The 18,433-nt window shown below is 35.5% G+C and overlaps 1 protein-coding gene across 1 annotated transcript in view; it reads right to left on the bottom strand.

Moving 5' to 3' along the window:
* The window catches only part of PDE10A (phosphodiesterase 10A), a 307,742-nt gene that overhangs the window by 84,298 nt on the left and 205,011 nt on the right, over positions 1-18,433 (bottom strand). Inside the window, 5 exon segments of the mRNA XM_082475548.1 lie at positions 3,693-3,744; positions 5,697-5,755; positions 6,567-6,617; positions 7,970-8,125; positions 10,127-10,267. Of these exon segments, the coding sequence (XP_082331674.1) occupies positions 3,693-3,744; positions 5,697-5,755; positions 6,567-6,617; positions 7,970-8,125; positions 10,127-10,267 (459 nt within the window).

Below are 18,433 nucleotides of genomic sequence, written 5' to 3'. Positions count from 1 at the left end.
CACACACACACACACGCACACAGGTTTACTTACAAGCGGAAGATAATTTTTGACAGCAACAGAGGATTTAAAATTCAGTGGAAATATATCTTCAAATTTCTGAGGAAAACTTATTTTAAACTTAAAATTCTTTACCAAGTCAAACTAGCATTCAGTAATAAGGAAAAATAAAGACATTTCTCAAGCACACAGATGAGCTTGAGCAAAAATAAACAAATAGATAAATTCAAGAAAGCATGGGAAGACTTGGGGTACAAGAAAAGGTGATGAGCAAAGAAACCACTAAAACTATAATGAAGCTGTAAAATTCATTAGGAAATGATATGTAAGGAGTTACATGTGTAATATAGAAAAGCTAATTAAAAAAAGACTTAAAATATCTGGTTGTGCCCCAAAAATATATAAGATTAAAATACAAAAAAGGGAGAAGTAAAATTATGCTGTGTTTTATCATGGACCACACATATGTGAGCTGGACAGACAGAAAAGGACATATTCCTGAAAACATAATTTGAGGCCCCAGGTCTGGCAATTATAGAAGTCTGAAATGTCAAGGTTTTCAGTGATAAGAGCCAAGAAATCCCTCCTTTTATTCTCTCAAACTAATCTGAGTTAGGTAGTTGACGTCTTTTGGCTTACACCAAAGAGTCCAAATTAAAAAACAAGCTCAAGGCAAGTCTGATTTGAGAGAGAGAGAAGGGGGGTGGGAGAAAATATTCATTAATTGAATTACAGATGAGGAAGGGAATTTAAGTACAGATCAGAAGAATATTTAAAGTGCCCTGAATAATCCACTAGGAAACTATTGGAAGTAATGACTTCATCAAGGTTGCAGGATACAGGATCAAAATATAAAAACCAATATTCATTTTACCAAGGCAATTCATTTTATTTTACCAAGGCAATTACCAAGGCAATTCATTTTATTTCTATATATTTTCAATGAAAAATGTGAAAATAAAATTAAGAACACAATTTCATTTCTAATAGCACTAAAAGATAAAATACCTAGGAATAACTTTACCAAAATAAGAGCAATACTTGTACTCTGAAAATTACAGAACAGTGTTGAAAAAAATTAAGAAGAGCTAAATAAATGGAAAACATCTCATGTTGATGTATTGGAAGTCTGAATATTATTAAGATGGCAATATTCCTCAAATTGATCTACAGAGTCAACAAAATCCCTACCAGAATCCCATCTGAATTATTTGTAGAAATTGACAAGCTGGTTTCTAAAATTTATATGGAATTGCAAGGGGCCCAAAACAGCCAAAAAAATAATTGAACACGGAGAACAAATTTGGAGGACTCACGCTTCCTGATTTCAAAACTTTTTATAAAGCAACAGTAATCAAGACATGGTGATACTGTCATTAAGCTAGACATATAGATCAACTGAATAGAACTGAGACCCTAAAAAGAAACCCATGTGTCTACGCTCACCTGATTCTAACAAGACCACATTTAAAGGGGAAATAATAGTCTTTTCAACAAATGGTACTGGTAAAACTGGATAGCTACATGCAAAAAAAATGAAGTTGGACCCATACCCCATAAACAAAAATTAACTAACATAAGTCAAAACCCTAAATGTAAAAGCTAAAGCTATAAAACTCTTAGAAGAAAATATTGGAGTAAATTTTCATAATATCTGATATGGCAATGGATCCTTAGATATGACACCACAAGCATGAGCAACAAAAGAAAACAAAAGATAAATTAGACCTCATCAAAATTAAAACCTTTTGTGCTTCAAAAGATACTATCAAGAAAGTGAAAAGATAATACACAGATGGGAGAAAATATCTGCCAATCATACATCACATAACAGAGTGGTATCTATAATACATGATGAAATCTTAGAACATAACACTAAAAACTAAAGTAAAAAGCAGCCAATGAATCTGAATCTTTCATCACATGACAAGATGTTCAACATCATTAGTCACCAGGGAAATGCTAGTCAAAACCGCATTGAGATAGCACTTCACATCTACTATGATGGCAATAATCAAAAAGTAAGATAATAACCAGTGCTAGTGAGAACGTGGAGAAACTGGAACCCGTGTGCTGGTAGGAATGTAAAATGATACAAGTGCCATGGAAAGAGTTTGGCTGTTCCTCAAAAAGTTAACCATAGAGTAACCGTATGACCTAGCAAATCCACTCTTACCTAAAACAACTGAAAACAGGTTATTAGAACTGAAAATTGTACCCAAATGTTCAAAAGAGCACTATTTGCATTAGCCAAAATGTGGTGATAAAGAGGTGATAGCTAAAATGGTATGAAGTTTCCTTCTGAAGTAATGAAAATGTCCTAAAATTGACTGGTGACAGTTGCAAATGTCTGTGAATATACTAAAAACCACTGATTTAAACACTTTAAATGGATTAATTGTATCATACAGGAATTATATCTCAATAAAACTGTTTCTTAAAGTATAATATTAATAATACAAGAACCGGTCAATAGTGTTTCTTGTACTCCTTGTACAAGCTCTATGTTGATCCATATTATATCTACATATTTTCATATTCTTCTTAATACTCTTCATTGCTTTACAAATTCCTTAAATTGTGTCACAACCAAAGAGTTATTTTTTTTTTACTGTGCAATCAATTATTCTCTTTTTTTGTCCAAATACAGCTGAACCTCGAACACGGCAGGGGTTGGGGCACCAACCCTCTACACAGTCAAAAACCCCTGTATCACATACATCACCCTCCACATACGCGGTTCCTCTGTATCCACGGTTCCACATCTGCAAATTCCACAACTGCAGATCGTGTAGTACTATAGTATTTAGTCCTGACAAAAGTCCACGCGTAAGTGGACCCATTCAAACCCATGCAGTTCAAGGGTCAACTGTAAAATCATCAATGTAATTAATTACAGAAAGAATGTGTGAAAGTAATAACCCCTAATATTACCCTCAGTAAACTTCCTGTTTCTACAAGACACTGAGCATATCACACTCCATACCTGGCCTGCCATGGTATCAAAGAGAAATTGATCAGTGCACATCAGAAACCTGGAGAAGAAAAAACCCTTGTTGCACAGGATTACTATATTTTGAGAAAGACCAGGAAAATGGGAAGGAGAAAGAACATTTATCAAAACAGACAACAGGGCATGAACGGCACCAAGCAAGCCAGCCTGGCACCCACGGGGTACACATGCACAGCACTTCGACTACTAGAAGCCACTTCCTCAGTGGAGTCTCTCCAGAGCACTAAAGCAGCAACGCTACATGTGGCGGAAAAAAATTCTATTTCATATGGCTTTCAGCCACAGTTGCCTGTGAGTCTTCTAGAAGAGAGAAATAATTAAGACGAAAACTAAGTAGAATGAACCTCAAGATCAGGAAGAATCCACTGGAAATTCCTAATATAACCTATATGCAGAAGGTATTCTGAAGAAATCATAAAAAGAAACTGAATGTTTTTCCAAATTAGCTCTCCACTAAATAATCAAAAACTGAGGTATTTTTCAAAACACTATTCAAAACCCCACCAAAATTAACAGAAGTGACAAATAAATCAAGGCGACGCCTCCAGATCACTAAGCACCACCCTTTCATCATATTTAAAACAGCATGTATGTCTCGTACATTAAAATGTTCCACCACATATTAGGACATGAATCTAAGGATTAAATAAAATCATTTTCCAAACAGAAGGCAACCTACCATTATGTGTTCAAGTAGAGAATCTATTGCAACTATGTTATCAAAATACGTTCTGAAAAAAAGGAAGATAAAACCTTTAAGTAATGTTATTAGAACAAAGAACATGTTAAACTTTGAATACATTTCCCAATTTTGTCTACATTTAAATAAAAAACATAAAGGTATATGTTGTTTGATTTTTGTCCTTTTGTGGAAACAACCAATAATATTATTTTAAAGAGAGAAATGAAAGTTTATCATTGACTTTAGTATAAGGACTCTAATTCTGGAGGCTGCATTAAGTAATTATTTTATCAGTAAGTATTCAAGGTAGAGAGAAAGTTTGGAGCATTTAACTAAAACTATGAAGAAATAAAATTGGTTTCATCAAATTTAATATCTCATAAATAACTTTGATCTAAAATAAAAATATTTAAATTTGCTAAATCTCATTAATATGCTAAAAATGTAAATTATCACTGAAAAACTCAAAAGTTAAAATGTAGTTTAACTGTACTAAGAAAGCAAGGCAATTCATTTCAGAAGAGATATCAGAATACAAATAATGACAAGGACCTGACAACTTTACACAAGTAAAATATATATTCATCACTTTGAACTGCAAGTAAATATTTTGGAGGCATATGGTACAGACATTAAAATGTAGTCCAGAGAAACAGATGAATCAACAGGCATGTGTTATAGGGAATATATAAAGAAATACTCTTAACATAGACTCGATTGGCAAGGTACTGCTTTCAGTTTAGTTTTGTGAGAATTTAGTAATGTATTCAGGATTAAGATAACTTATAGCAATAAACAGTGCCTTTTTTTTTTAGAAGAGAAATCATCTGGCTTGAAGCTACTAATATGCTTAGTTACACCATCCACTGAGGAATATCCTGCAAGGAACAGGGTGAAGCAAATGGGTTTCCCACTGGGGAACAGATTTCAGGTGTCACATGAGGGTTTTAATTGGACTTTGGGAGACCTGCAAAGTATTCAAATACGTTAGTACGAGAACGTGCACAGCTTCCCTTCCTAGGTGTTTCTGAAGTAGTAATACCATGTGTCCCAGAGATACTGTTTAATTCCATCTCAAAGAAGATAGTTGGCCTAGGGTATCAAAAGAGCACTCCCTCAGTCCCATACCTCTCTAATTTTATATTCCAAAGCACAAAGCAGCAACTTCAGAATCATTAGCGCTGAGGATTACAAGACTTGGTGATGAGTTAGTTATGAAGTGTGCCAGGGCGACGTGTGAGCGAGAACACAGTCGGAGTTGTGTTGGAGGCCTTGGAGGCACAGGTACATCACACCTTGAGTTAACTTGTCAGAGGACGGGACCTGAAGTTACCATGTCCTGGGGAGTTTTAGATTTCAACAATTAAGCAGATGGGTCAGATAGATACGAGATCTTCCCTGTAGCAAGCAAACCCAATATGAACCTGAAATTTAATAAATATCTGTAATTGCTTCCACTGCCAGCCCAAGGGAGTTTTTCTAGGTCAAACTTCAGGGAAATGGAGCATTTTCTGGAGAATGATATCTGAGCTACTCTACATGGGATAATTAAAATGATAATATTAAGAGTCTGTTTAAATGTACTGACATTTGTTGAAAAGGCCAGAGAGGACTTTTTGGAAAATAATAAACTAGGACATTTCCTCTCCTTCTACTGCTGTCAGTTTTCTCCTATGAAAATAGAAATATCAATACTTAGTGCATCTCTCTATATAGTCTCTAACACCATCTAGTGAGTCTGCTTAGAAAATATATACCAACTTGCAAATTAAGATCATCACATATACATCTGCGATCCTTCACTTGTAAAGTGAACGTGGATGAGAATGTAACTCTATGATCCAAAACAGGACCGACCATACTTACCAGACCACTTGCCTAATAAAGATTCGTCTTCTGTTACTGACTGCACTAGACAGTAATCTATCACTGTCAGAGCCTGCACTTAACCTAAACTGTTGATCAATAAGAGCTACCACATCCCTAGAAATGAACACTTACTTTGATACGTCGAGTAGAAAGTCATTCAATTCAGTCTGTTTGGCAAGACCTCTGCATACCTGCCATACAAAATAATGGCTATTAATTTTAAGGGAGTTCTGCTTATTTAAGAATAAAAATTCCAGAATACTATTTACCTTATTTATTTAAAAAGGCATAACACAATCACTACTTCAATGCTTTTAAGATTGTACTTGGGTACATATCCTACCTACATTCAATACTGTCAGGTCCAGGAAGCCCTTTCTTCTCATACCATTATCCTAAAATATATATACATTTTCTCCCTATCAGACAGTTCCTCATCAACCTGAGTTTGCTGAAATGGACTTAAAGGAACAAAATGAGAAAAAGTGGAAGATACAAAATAGAATTCTATGGCTGCCATGTTCCTGAACTTAAAAGTCTAGTTATCAGGAAAACTCCATGAAGTTTGTGATCTTTTAAATTAGATCACATTTTCAAGAGAATCAGGTTTCTTAAATAACAATTAATGTTTAAGATTAATGTTTTCACATACCACTTAGTTTAGTGGATGTTTTAATTTAGGAAATGGAGTCATAAAAATATCAGTGTTACTGCCAGGAGGAGGCCATTCCTGGGCTTTCAGTGGAAAACAAAAACTAGGATAGGGAACATAAATAATTTAACATTGTATGTAAATATATAAAAATAATTAATTGGAAAATATTGAAGGCAGGGAGTAAGTAAATATAAGCAAATAGATCAAACATTTTAGAAACAACAAAATACCTAATACCCAAAAACAAAGCCCTGGGTTACTCGTTAACCTCCATTCCGTTCCCCAGCGCTGCACTCCAAACACCCCTTCTCCTAGGAAGCCCCTGTGAAAACAGCCCAAAGACACACCTGAACCTGATGTATGGCTACTGAAGCCCAGGCAAGATTTGCTGTTGCAACCTAAAAAAAAAAAAAAAAAAGAGTATGAAGCAAGTTTTTATCAGTCACACGCAGACATCCCAGCGAAGGACTCTAGCATAAATATATATGAACAATTTTGTAAGATCGTTACATTTTTGAATATTTTGCCAAATGGGAATTGTCAAATATGTATAAAGTTTCTCTTTTATATTTCCCACTTCTTTATTACTGAGTTTAATGCTCTCTTGTTCCTCCTACTTTGGGTTACAAAGGAAGATAAATTGATTAAGAGAGCTGTCATCCAATGATTTTAACATAAAATAATTATTTTTCAGTTCCACCAAAATACTATTAAAAAGGCCTCTAATGACCACTTTAAAATGAGGAAGTATTTCCCAGACTTCGCTGACAAGTGCTCAAACTTCCAGCTATTCTATTTCTTTGATTTTTCATCCATCTAACAAATATTTATTGGGTGCCTACTAGGTACCAGGCGCTGTTCTAGATGCTGGAGATACAGCATCAACGACAGACCAGCTCACAGCTGCTGCGGGCAGAGGGAAGGGCAAGAAAGAAAATAAAGCGAAGCGCACGTTATACTGGCTGGTGACGGGGCTATAGCGGAACAGAGGCACGACAGAGGGACGGGAGCCGCTCACGTCCGTGTGCGGTGTTCAGAGAAGGCCGATCAGAGAGGGTGACCTTAGAGCACATTCCCGAAGGAGGCAGCTGGGGCTGCGTACAGGACAAGCGCAGCGCAAGTGGAGGGAGAACAGAGGCGCAGGCTGTGCGCAGAGGAGGGCCCAGCATGGCTGCAGGGAGGGAAGGGGCTGGAGCAGTAGAAGAGGGGTCATTTTGGTCAGTGCACACGGTGCGGGCCACGGAGGGACCTCGGCGAGCACCACGTCTGACAGATAGATCGTGTGCTGTTTGGTTTTACTAGGATTGAGCCGTTCCGGTGCAGGGAACAGTGAACGGAAGTTATTGTTTCCCAAATGGATTTGATGCTGGAACTTCTATTCAGGACATACTCTAGGAAGAGGACATTTTTAAGGGGTCAACTAGAATGTGAAAACTCTCCAAAGCCATCCTACTACTTCACTTGATTCACAATATGGTATTTTATTTTTATTGTTAAAATGGATCCTTACTAAAATAACTTACTATAAATTTCTATATCGCTACATTGAGTGAGTTTCCTCTCTAAACAACTGCAAAAAAAAAAAAATGTTTTAATAAATCGTATTAGTATCAAAATATTATTAAGCAAATTATGGTTTTAAATATTCACTCATTAAATATTCATCATGTATTAACTGAACACTATTCATAAGCGCCTTCAGTGAACCAGGTACAACTAAAAGCCCTCACAGGGAGTGTCCAGGCCTCACCTCCTGATGACTCAGACAGAAGGCTTCTTTGCCCCAGTGCCGGTACAGCTCAAGGATGCCGATCAAATCACCGATCGCCGTGACAATTGGCAAACAAAGAACAGACTGGATACGCGTCCCTGATTCCAGTCCGGTACCTCTTGGAAATCGTTCATCCTAAAAAAATAGAAGGGTAAAAGATATAAATTCAGTGAAAGTAATGGAATCATCAAGTTATGATTCTATCAGAAAATTCCTTATACTCGTCATCAGTAATAAGCAGTCCTTTTCAAAGGAAAACCAAATGATCATGGCCACTATAAACATTGCTTAAGAAAATGCTTATCTTTAGCAACGTGGAACTTATACCCAAATATGGATTTAATGTTTCTTTATCATCGTACAGTAGAATTTAATTAGTGAATGAATATACATAACTTCATGCAATGATAAAAGTAATTATGATGGTTAACATTTATTTATTCCTCACCTGGTATGTGCCAGAACTAAGGGATTTACAGGTATAACGTCACAAGTGAAAATTACTCCTAATGTAAATGCCATAGGAAGGAAATTACATGTGTAAAATTTTTTCTCTTCTATTTTTAAGGTTAGAATAACACAAAAGCATATGTTAATGAAAGTCATTTTAACTGAACCTCAAAGGCCCATATTAGATATTCAAATCATCCAATAATTACCAATTACCTATCATAAGAAATGAATCGGTTCTTTGACTTAATTTTCTAGCTTAGCAAAATCACTCAAAGGAACACAAGAAACTCAAATGAATTAATATCAAAACATCAATTCTATTTATTCAGTTTCTGTGGTCTACAGGAAGCTTTTCATGAATAGACTGGTATAAATCTATACTTTGTAATTTACAGATATTTTGAAAGCTTGCATATACATACAATAGAACATTTTCAAATGACAACTTATACAGTATCTACTTTTTACGTTTACTTCTTAGAAATGAAATATATTTGGCATATAACATTGTGGAAGTTTAAGGTATACAACATGTTGATACGTTTATATATTGTAATATGGTTGCCACTGTAGCATTGTTAATACCTCTATCAAGCCACATAATTATCTTTTCTTTTTTGTGGTGAGAATAATTAAGATCTAGTCTTTTAGCAAGTTTGATGATTATAATACAATATTGTTGTCTATATACATTATACTGTGAAACATTTTTTTTAGCACTTTTTCTTTTCTTATTTTTGATAAAGTAACTAGTAACCTGATTTGTTCAAGGCTATACAGATAACTAGTGGCAAAAACAAAATTAATATCTAGACTTTGTGACTCCAATTTAGTACTTTTTCAGAGCAAATTCATGACAGCTATATACTTGTTTGTATGCTTGTCAGTTTCAAAGTCTGAGCTCATGCAGTGACATTTCATCACAGTGTGCACATGCACTGTGGGAGACTGCTCTGAGGGCTCTGTTTTGTCCTGTTCTCTGTACCCATGGCCTTGGTCAGACCCTCCTACTCTCAGTCTGGGCCTCCCATGGGATTTGCTTGGCTAACTTGAGGGCAGTGAATTTGATGTAAGCAGAGGCTTGAAAAGTCACTTGCATGTGTCCACTTCTTCTCTCTGACACCTGCCACCATCATAAGAACATGAGGCTAGCCTTACTGGAGGGGGTGGTGAGACACACACAGAGAACGAAGGCCACCTAAGACTGGCCAGCTCCTAAGTGACGGCCAGTTGATCTCAGACACATAAGCAAGCCCAGTCAAAGATAGCCCAGATCAGCAGAATGGCCCAATCCAGAGACAGTGAGTGGTGGCTCTATGACCCCACTAAAATCTGGGGTGGTTTGTCACACAGCAATAGCTGACTCATTCATATATATCCTGCTAGGATATGAAACATAAAACAGTAATCATCTAGTCTATATGACTATGAGTATACATTTTTATGCTTAACTATACTGGCAAATGTTGAAAGAACAACTACTCAAATCTACATCTTGGGGGTACGTGAGATATAATTCTTGGAGTACAAAGAATTAGTTTACATACACATGCATTTATTGATCTGTATCTTGCTTTAAAGCTTTTATAAAATGGCTTAAATTATAACATCAAGAGTATATGTTATCTTTCTTAATTAAATACTTCAGGTTACGAATGTCACAAAGGGTAAAAAGCCACTTACCCCAAGGATGTCTTCTACTAGCAACGTTTTTCTGGACTTGGCCACATAGGCAGAGGTGGTGGTGCCCTGGGCGATGGGCCCAGCAGGGATGAGCCTGGGTTTTCCTTCCTTGATTCCAGGTGGGGTAAACACACAAAGGCTCTAGGAAGAAGAAAGGAATATGTTTTATAGACTTAGGAAAGTCTTTGGCACAGGACGAAAAGATTACTTAACAATCGCGAGAAATCTGTGAGCCAAGGAAAAGTAGAGACATAAGATGAGGAAAGGTGCTTTGCAATGACCAAACTGAGCATCTGAGGTGAAATTCTCTTTCATATGTTCTACGCACACAACAACACACAGGCTAGATACAATACTCACACAAATATCTAGGTGCAAAAAATCTCTTAAAATAGCCTCCGATTTTTATCCACAGAAAATAATAAAATGAAAAAAAAATGTAAGCTGTCCTTGGGCTCAAGAAACTATCACACAAGAAACAGATACACTGCACCCCACCACCCTACAGACTTGCCACATGGCTCTGTAACTACAGGTCAATATGATTTGGTTATATTTTTTCATTTTCATTAAAAATCTTTCTCAGAACATTATTTCTATTTTTAATACTCAACCACTCCATTCCTGAAACTGACCTGCCCATAAAATTACAGATTCAGAATACTATTGGTAAGATCTTTGCTCTTCTCTGCACACACACACCAAAAAAAAATAAAAAGGACAAAGCTGGGTGTATCTTTCCGTCTCAAAAGACTAGGTGGGAGGATAACATTTGAAACTATTTTAAAAGAAATGTTTTTTAAAATATGATCAGTTATTTTGACTAAACCAAATCATATTTAAAAATAAATTTCTACTAAATAAGAATTGCTCATCAAAACAAGTCATCTGGGCATGGGGAGAAATATTTTGACATAACTGTATTATGATTACCTACTCAATTTGAAAAATATTGAAGTTCTGGTAAATGCTCCCAACACTATACTTTTATCTTAAATTGGAGTGCTATGACTTACGGATGATGCCCTTTTGAAGCAGTGAGTATTAGGCAATCCTCTGAAGCTAAAGATGTTCCTATTAATGCTTGCTAGCACTAAGCTAGGTCTAGGTGAAGACAATGAGTTGGATGTGGTTATTACTTTTTAGATAACATGGTTTTCAAGCTTTGTAATGTTGAAGAGCCCTTTCTTCGAGTAAAATCTTAACAATCACAAGAGAGTGAACCCTATAAACTTGAGCTACTTCCATCACTGGGAGCAGAGAGGAGGAAAACAGCTTTGGCTCACCCCATCTGCTTTAAGTAAGTCATCATTATCTAAAGATGACAAGTTAAGTTCAAAATATTTTTATTCCTTAATATATCTACATTAGTTAGGATTGTGTTTAAGCAGTAATTTGTTATTATGCCTGTGAAAAATGTTTTTTGAATGCTTCTTTTAAAAAGGATTAAGCTTAAAATGTTTAAATACAAGTTACACACTTTAAAAAGATCTTTACAATTCAAGTACACGTGAGATGATAAATGACAAATGCACTTTCTTTTTAAAGAGGCTAGAAATAAGTCACTGTTTTTATAGTTACTATAATGCACCAATATACATATGACATAAACGAAGTAAGACTTTAATTAGATTTACTATCTATGTGGCAATACAATTCAGTGTGTCACCCCTTCTTAAGATTGAGAGAAGAGTAGCGAAATGATCCAAGAACAGGAAGAGAGAAGATTGCAAGAAAAAAATGTAAAGGACATGGTATATTTAGCCTGAATAAAAGTCAGAATTGACAATGATTTTTCCAAACTATGAGAAAGTTAATCGTAAGAAGGATGCTGAGTAATGTTTCTTTACTCAACCAGAGTCAGAACTGCAGGAAATGAACTTAAATTGACCTGAATCGTTTAGATAAGTCTTAAAGAACTTCCCATGACAGCAATAGAAAGTAAACTCTAAAGCAAGCTCCCAACAGAAGGTTTGGATTTTTTTAAAAATAGTTGTTGACTTTATTTGTTTGTTGTTTGAAGATATACAACAGATATCTCTTTTGGATGACTTTGCTATATGCCCTTTAAGCCTGGATTTAATAGTATCTTCATAATATCTTCATAATAATATCTTCATAATAATATCTTCATTTAGCTTCATAATTCAATATGACAAAATAGCTTACACATACACATTCCTAGGTTATTAGGTCATTTATTTAATATAAAACATTTATTGCCTCTGTGTAGGCTTTCTATATGATGCACAAGAAACAGACAAGCAAATACTGCACCTTGGGTATATGGAAAGCTATTTTACATACTAGATTTGCTGAAAATAAATGATTTAGAAATCTTTCAATTACTTGATTGAATGTGGAAAACTCCTTGTGGAAAATAATTATCAAAAAAATAAATAATTCTTTACAGTGGGAACTTTATACTTGTTTTACTAATTAGGTTATGATATTTGTTCATACTTACCAAGTAGAAATGTTTACAAATGAGAGCTGAGGGCAAGTGCTAACAAAATTTTGAATAAGTTGTCATATGAAGGCCAAAAGCTCAGATAGGAAGGGAAAATGAGGACCAACCTAGACAGACACCTGTTTTTTGATGTTTTTACAGCTTCAATTTCTCTCCTCTGTGCACTTAGTAGTTTCCTACTCTTTTTGGGTGGCATTTTTTTTTTAACTCCATACGATTCGCCTGTGCAACAGCTCCGTCCATGACCTCCATTTCTGATTAAAGATCAATCACTGGTTTGAATTGTGTGTTCTGCAATAGCATATTCTGTATGATCTTTGTAGTGGAACAGGCTGATAGGCAGCTATTACTGCAAACAGACAATGTCGATAACGAACCTCCAAATTAGAGGCTAAATTTTACATGTATTCAGGAATGGAGAAAAGTTTATTAAATATACCTTTATTTACTCCACAGAAATAATCGAACAGATAGTTGTGCATCGAATAGTCTTCTTTTTCCCACTGGCTGAACTGACACTTTCATCATATACTAAATCCCCAAGTACACTTGGGTCTGCTTCTGAACTCTCAATTCTGTACCACTTGGTTTATTTGCCTAGCACACTCTTTTAATTACCGTAAGTTTATAGTACATGTTGTGATCTGGCAAGGCGACTCTTGCTTGGGTTCTTCATGTTTCAAAATAATCATAATTTATAAGACATATTTTGCATTTTTCATTGGTGAAGGGCCTGCATTAATGCATTAACAACTGATGGGTGTAAATAAGTTCTAAAGAAACTTAAAAATGAAGTAAGGGCTTTATTTTTCAAAATCAATCATGATGAATTCTTAAAAACGTATTTAAAAATTTTTTTAATACAATGCTTAAAGGTTACTTTCCATTTAAAGTTATTACAAAATATTGGCTATATTTCCCGTATTGTACAATACACCCTCGGAAGCCTATCTTACACCCAATGGTTTGTACCTCCCACTCCTCCATGCCAATCATTATGAATTTTGACATAAGAACTTGACTGGGATGTTCAGATTAATAAGATGAAAAAGATTATACTCACTATTTATTTTCATAGGTGGATGAATGAAAACTTTCATCAAACATCACTACATAACATTTTAAACGTATTAAGACTATTCTGCATACATTTACAATCTATAACATCCAGTGTTGAAATGAGCCTCTAAAATTAATTTCTGCTTTAATGTTGTATGAATCTATGAAAACTTTTATTAACACAAACATTTTTTAGAGGTTAGAGATGAAAACTACACGAAAACTAAAAACAAGGAAAAGGTTCAAAGTTTCAAACCTCAACCACCTCTACCCTTTCCAGAGAAGAGCGTCACTGCACTCAGGGCGTGCACCTGCCCACTAATGCTCTGCGCCTTCACTCCCACCTGACAGCTCTGCAGGTGGCTTGACTGTTGTTAGGCCCTTCCCCTCCCAACACGAGCAAGAAGACTGGCCAAAGAGCTAGAAATCAATCCAGAGGCGAGGCCATGCAGTAGTAGGGGATGAATTAGCTCTTTCAAAGAAACTCATTATGAACTATCCAATATTTTTGTGATAACAGTACATTTTCATAAATATTTCTAAAGTTAAATAATTTAAACTAGAGAAGATTGGTAACGGTAGTCATAATGTATAAGTTGGCTCAATGAAGGAATAAAAAGCATTCAAATTAGTTAAAAAATCAAATTTTGAGAAATAGATTGGGTGGGGAAAGAACCATAGAATAGCCTATCACACATTATTTCTTAAAAATCAGGATTTTTGGATGAATTGGGAAACTGATTCATTGACATCAACTAAAGAGAGAAGTCTACTTCACTTGGTACACAGTTGCTCTCATCTTTCTTTCCATGAACGATTCAAAGATCACTTGATTCATGAAACTTCACTTTCATGTTAAGGTCTCAACTCACAACCAGTTAAATTTTGGAAACACTTTTTAAGAAGAAAAAACATTATTTAGGCTTACCATTAAGTTATTTTTCTTATAGACACTAGATGGCACTGGAGAGTAGATGAATGTAGATCCGGGCAGAGGGCGTGAGCCAGGAACCCCAGGTACACTGGACCTTGAACCACATGCCTAACTTTGTTAGCATAATTCTTAGAAATAAACCTACTAAAGTCATTGTGCATTGAAAAAAGTCACACAGTTACTCTAAACTACTGGCTGTAAACTGGTTTCTAAGCTAATACACAAAGGCTATCTATGAACTTACTTTATGAATTACAAAGTTTGACGTATAATTAGAGATCACTAGGTTTCCAGCTTTCACAAACCCCAATTATAGGCAACACAAGAAAAACTATAGTAATGACATTATAAAACATGTTACATAGTAAGTGGAGTATGTGACTAGGTATGAAAGAGAAAACCTGTAGAAAGATTAAAAGGTGAATTAAGCAAAATCTTAATCATGGAAAAATCAGTTTTGCCCAACAAACATTTCAAGAGCGTCTTGTATATGTTATGTGTCAGACACTGGTATTAGTCAGAACACAAAAGGCTTCCTTTCCCAGCTCCAGATTTCTCACAAATTGCTTCTTCCTTTACTGTCCCTTCTTGTCTGTTAAGGGAGAGGCCTCCTAAGCCCTGCTCCACCACAGAGCTCATCGTCCAAGCTCTTTTCAGTGTCACCAACCCCAGCACCCCTGCCAGCCCCATCAAATGCAGGATCCCAGAGCACCTTGGCTCCTCTCTGTTCGCACGTAAGGTCCTGTGCTGTAATTAACTGCGGATTTCTTGATTTCTCCTACTGGTTGTACATTCTTTGAGGACGGGAATGATTTTTATTTATCTTTGTATGCTCAGCAATTTAGCACAGTTTTTGGTACATGGCAGGTGTCTAAAATGGTTTGTTAAATAACACGCATGATGTAACATTTAATCAATGGAGGTTAAATTCAGACTTAGAAAGTTTAAGACTCTTGTCAAAGTCCCAAAGTGGTGAATTGGAACTCACATAATCCAACTCCAGAATCAAAATTCTTTGGAAAACTAAGCCGCTAACTGGGAAGCTTGCCTTCTCTTGCCAAGCTCTGAGACAGTGTAGACAGGAATTCTCTCTCCTGAAGGGCTGTCCCCAGTGGAGTGTAAGCACAGAAGTACAGAAAACGATTCTGGTTCATCAATGTGCCCCACAGCTAGCAACTGCCTGAACGAGGCTGGTGCTCAAAAAACAGTGTTCAGTAAATGTCCTACCAGCTTTTTAAAAAACATCATTTCAACACTGCTTTCCATTTCTTCCATTTACCGGTCTATTAGTTTTCTATCATCCTTTGCATTAAATGGAGCAATTTATATTGTCCTCAAACACTGTCCATTTTATCTAGATTTTCACATTTATTAATATAAGTATCCTCTCATAATTTGTCATTTTCACGCTATTGTTTTACTATCTTTTAAATTATCTTCAAAATGAGTGTGATAATCACATTTTACGCTTTATTTTTAGTGCTTTAATACCACTTAGGTTGTTTTCTATCGTCTCCTAAACTTTCTATGTTTTCTTTAAATTTTTCTTCTCTGGTAATATGAATGTGGGTTTTAAATTCTACTAATATAACTTTTGATGTATTTAAAAATTACTTAAATTATATTTCTCAATGCATCAATTTCAGAAATTAAATTTTTTCTACTGATTCTCACTTACGAAAAAAGAAATTAATACTTTTATACATATAAGGATGTCATAGTCCCTGCCATGTCTGTCTTAATCCTTGGTATTTATTGATATAGACTAAAAATTTTATCTCAGTCCATTTGGGTTACATTATTATAATTTTGTCACTGAAGTATATATATTTTGTTTTGAAAGTGAGTTATTAAGAAACACTTTCTAACTATGATTCAAAATCCAGAGACAGCTTTTAAAAACATTGATAAATATCTATAATATGCTACCTTTCATGTACAAAGGAAGAAATATAAGAAAATATACATGTATCTGCTCATTGTTCAACAAAATGTTTTATTTTATTTAATATGGTTAGCTTGCATTTTAGAAGTATGTCAACATCTGTTGCAAGCAATATGGCAGATTAGATAATTTGACACTCCTGAAAAAAACAATTTTAAAATTATTTAAAAGCTGGATAAAGTATATTTCACAAATATTTTATAACGCATTGCTGGGCTGACAAGAATGGAGGAATCCACAGAAATCTAAAAGGAAGTAGATAAAGGAACCCTGAGAGGTTAGCAAATCCCAAACTGTTTTTTTCTTGAGAGCATCAACTAAAGCCTAGATATAGAGTTGACGCTTGAACAACATGGGTTTGAACTGTGTAGATCCACTAATTTATTTCAATAAATGCCGTGGCAGTACTACACATCTGCGGCTGATTGAGTCTGCAGATGTGGACCCGTGGATACTGAGGGCCGACTGTAAAGTTATATGTGGATTTTCAACTGCATGGATGGGGCCAGGACCAGCAAAGGGCTATGGGCTCATCTTAGTTTGAAGGGTGAATATACTTACAGCTGCAAGGGGATTACTAGGAAACCAGATTATCTTGGATTTATTGCTGGAGGGAAAATAAAAATCTCCTCTGAAAAATAACAACTGCACATCATGTGGATTTGAGGCTTGAATCCATACCACTCAGTGGTCTGAAAAAAAATCTCAACTAGATAATTTAATTAAAATCGTCCTGAATTGATACTGCCTTAGGTGACTGACAAAAACAAATAGATATCCAATCTCTAGAAATACAACAGGAAAGGAACTTCAACAGCCTCAAGAATATCCATTTAAAAGGGCCAAAGGAATATGGTTTATGGTTAATAAATAAAAGGCATGAGCACATAAGTCATCATCGATGAAAGGCAGATGAAACAAAAGCCAAGAAACTAATTTCAGAAAGAATATGAAACAACACAAGAGAGGTATAGTTAGTATATTTCAAGAAATAAAAGATAAACTTGAAAATAGGTCCAGGGAACAAAAAAAAAAATGAAGGACTGAGACAAATCCAAAAACCACCAAAATGTAACTAATTATAGTCAATATATGGAGAGATAATATTTATCAACCTGAATTCTCCATCCAGCAAAAATATCTTTCAAGAAAGCAGGGAAAGAAAGATATATTCAGACACACAAAAATGAGAGAGTTTCACATCAGCAGATTCTCACTCAGGGAAGTTCTCTGAGACAGAAAAAAACTGATTCCAAATGTTAGACCTGAGATACAAGAAGAAATGAGAAGCAAAGGAACTGGTAATTATGCAGATACATCTAAAGAAACACCTCCGTGAACTGACTTCAGACAGTAGGTCTTCTTCCTAATCCAGAGAGATCACTGGGTTAAGGAAGCAACAAGGGCCCCACTACCTATGCGGAATGCATAAAAGGAAAAATACAGTGAACAAAACAGTCATTATCCCCTAAAATTATCCTCCCAGGGAGACAAGGTCTTTGCCTTCGTGAGGCTTATAGTCTAGTGAGAAAGCCAGATAAGCAAATAATCGAACAAATCACAGATAAATATGTAATTACAGGTTCAGCTAAATTCTATGCAGGAGAAGTATATGACATTAAGAAAGCATAGCAGAGTGGAATCTGACTTAGGAAGGTCAGAAAAAGCTACAGTTTTGCTATGTACCCTGCTGCTCCTAGGGTTATACTGTTAAACAGGATACACTTGGCCCCTGAGATGTGGGAGAGAAAGGAGTAATGACCCTAGAGAGAACCACATAGAGTATATTAACTGACCTGAGGGTTTAGAATAAGGAGCCAACTAAAGCCTGAAAAGACATGGTATTCCGCCCCCCTCAATTAAGCTACAAAAGTGAATGATAAGTAAAAGTGAAAGAAT

The sequence above is a fragment of the Balaenoptera physalus genome (assembly GCF_965194825.1).
Source record: "Balaenoptera physalus genome assembly, chromosome: 9".
NCBI lineage: Eukaryota > Metazoa > Chordata > Mammalia > Artiodactyla > Balaenopteridae > Balaenoptera > Balaenoptera physalus.
The sequence above is the reverse complement of the archived record's forward strand: the minus strand, read 5'-3'. Positions and strand labels throughout refer to the sequence as shown.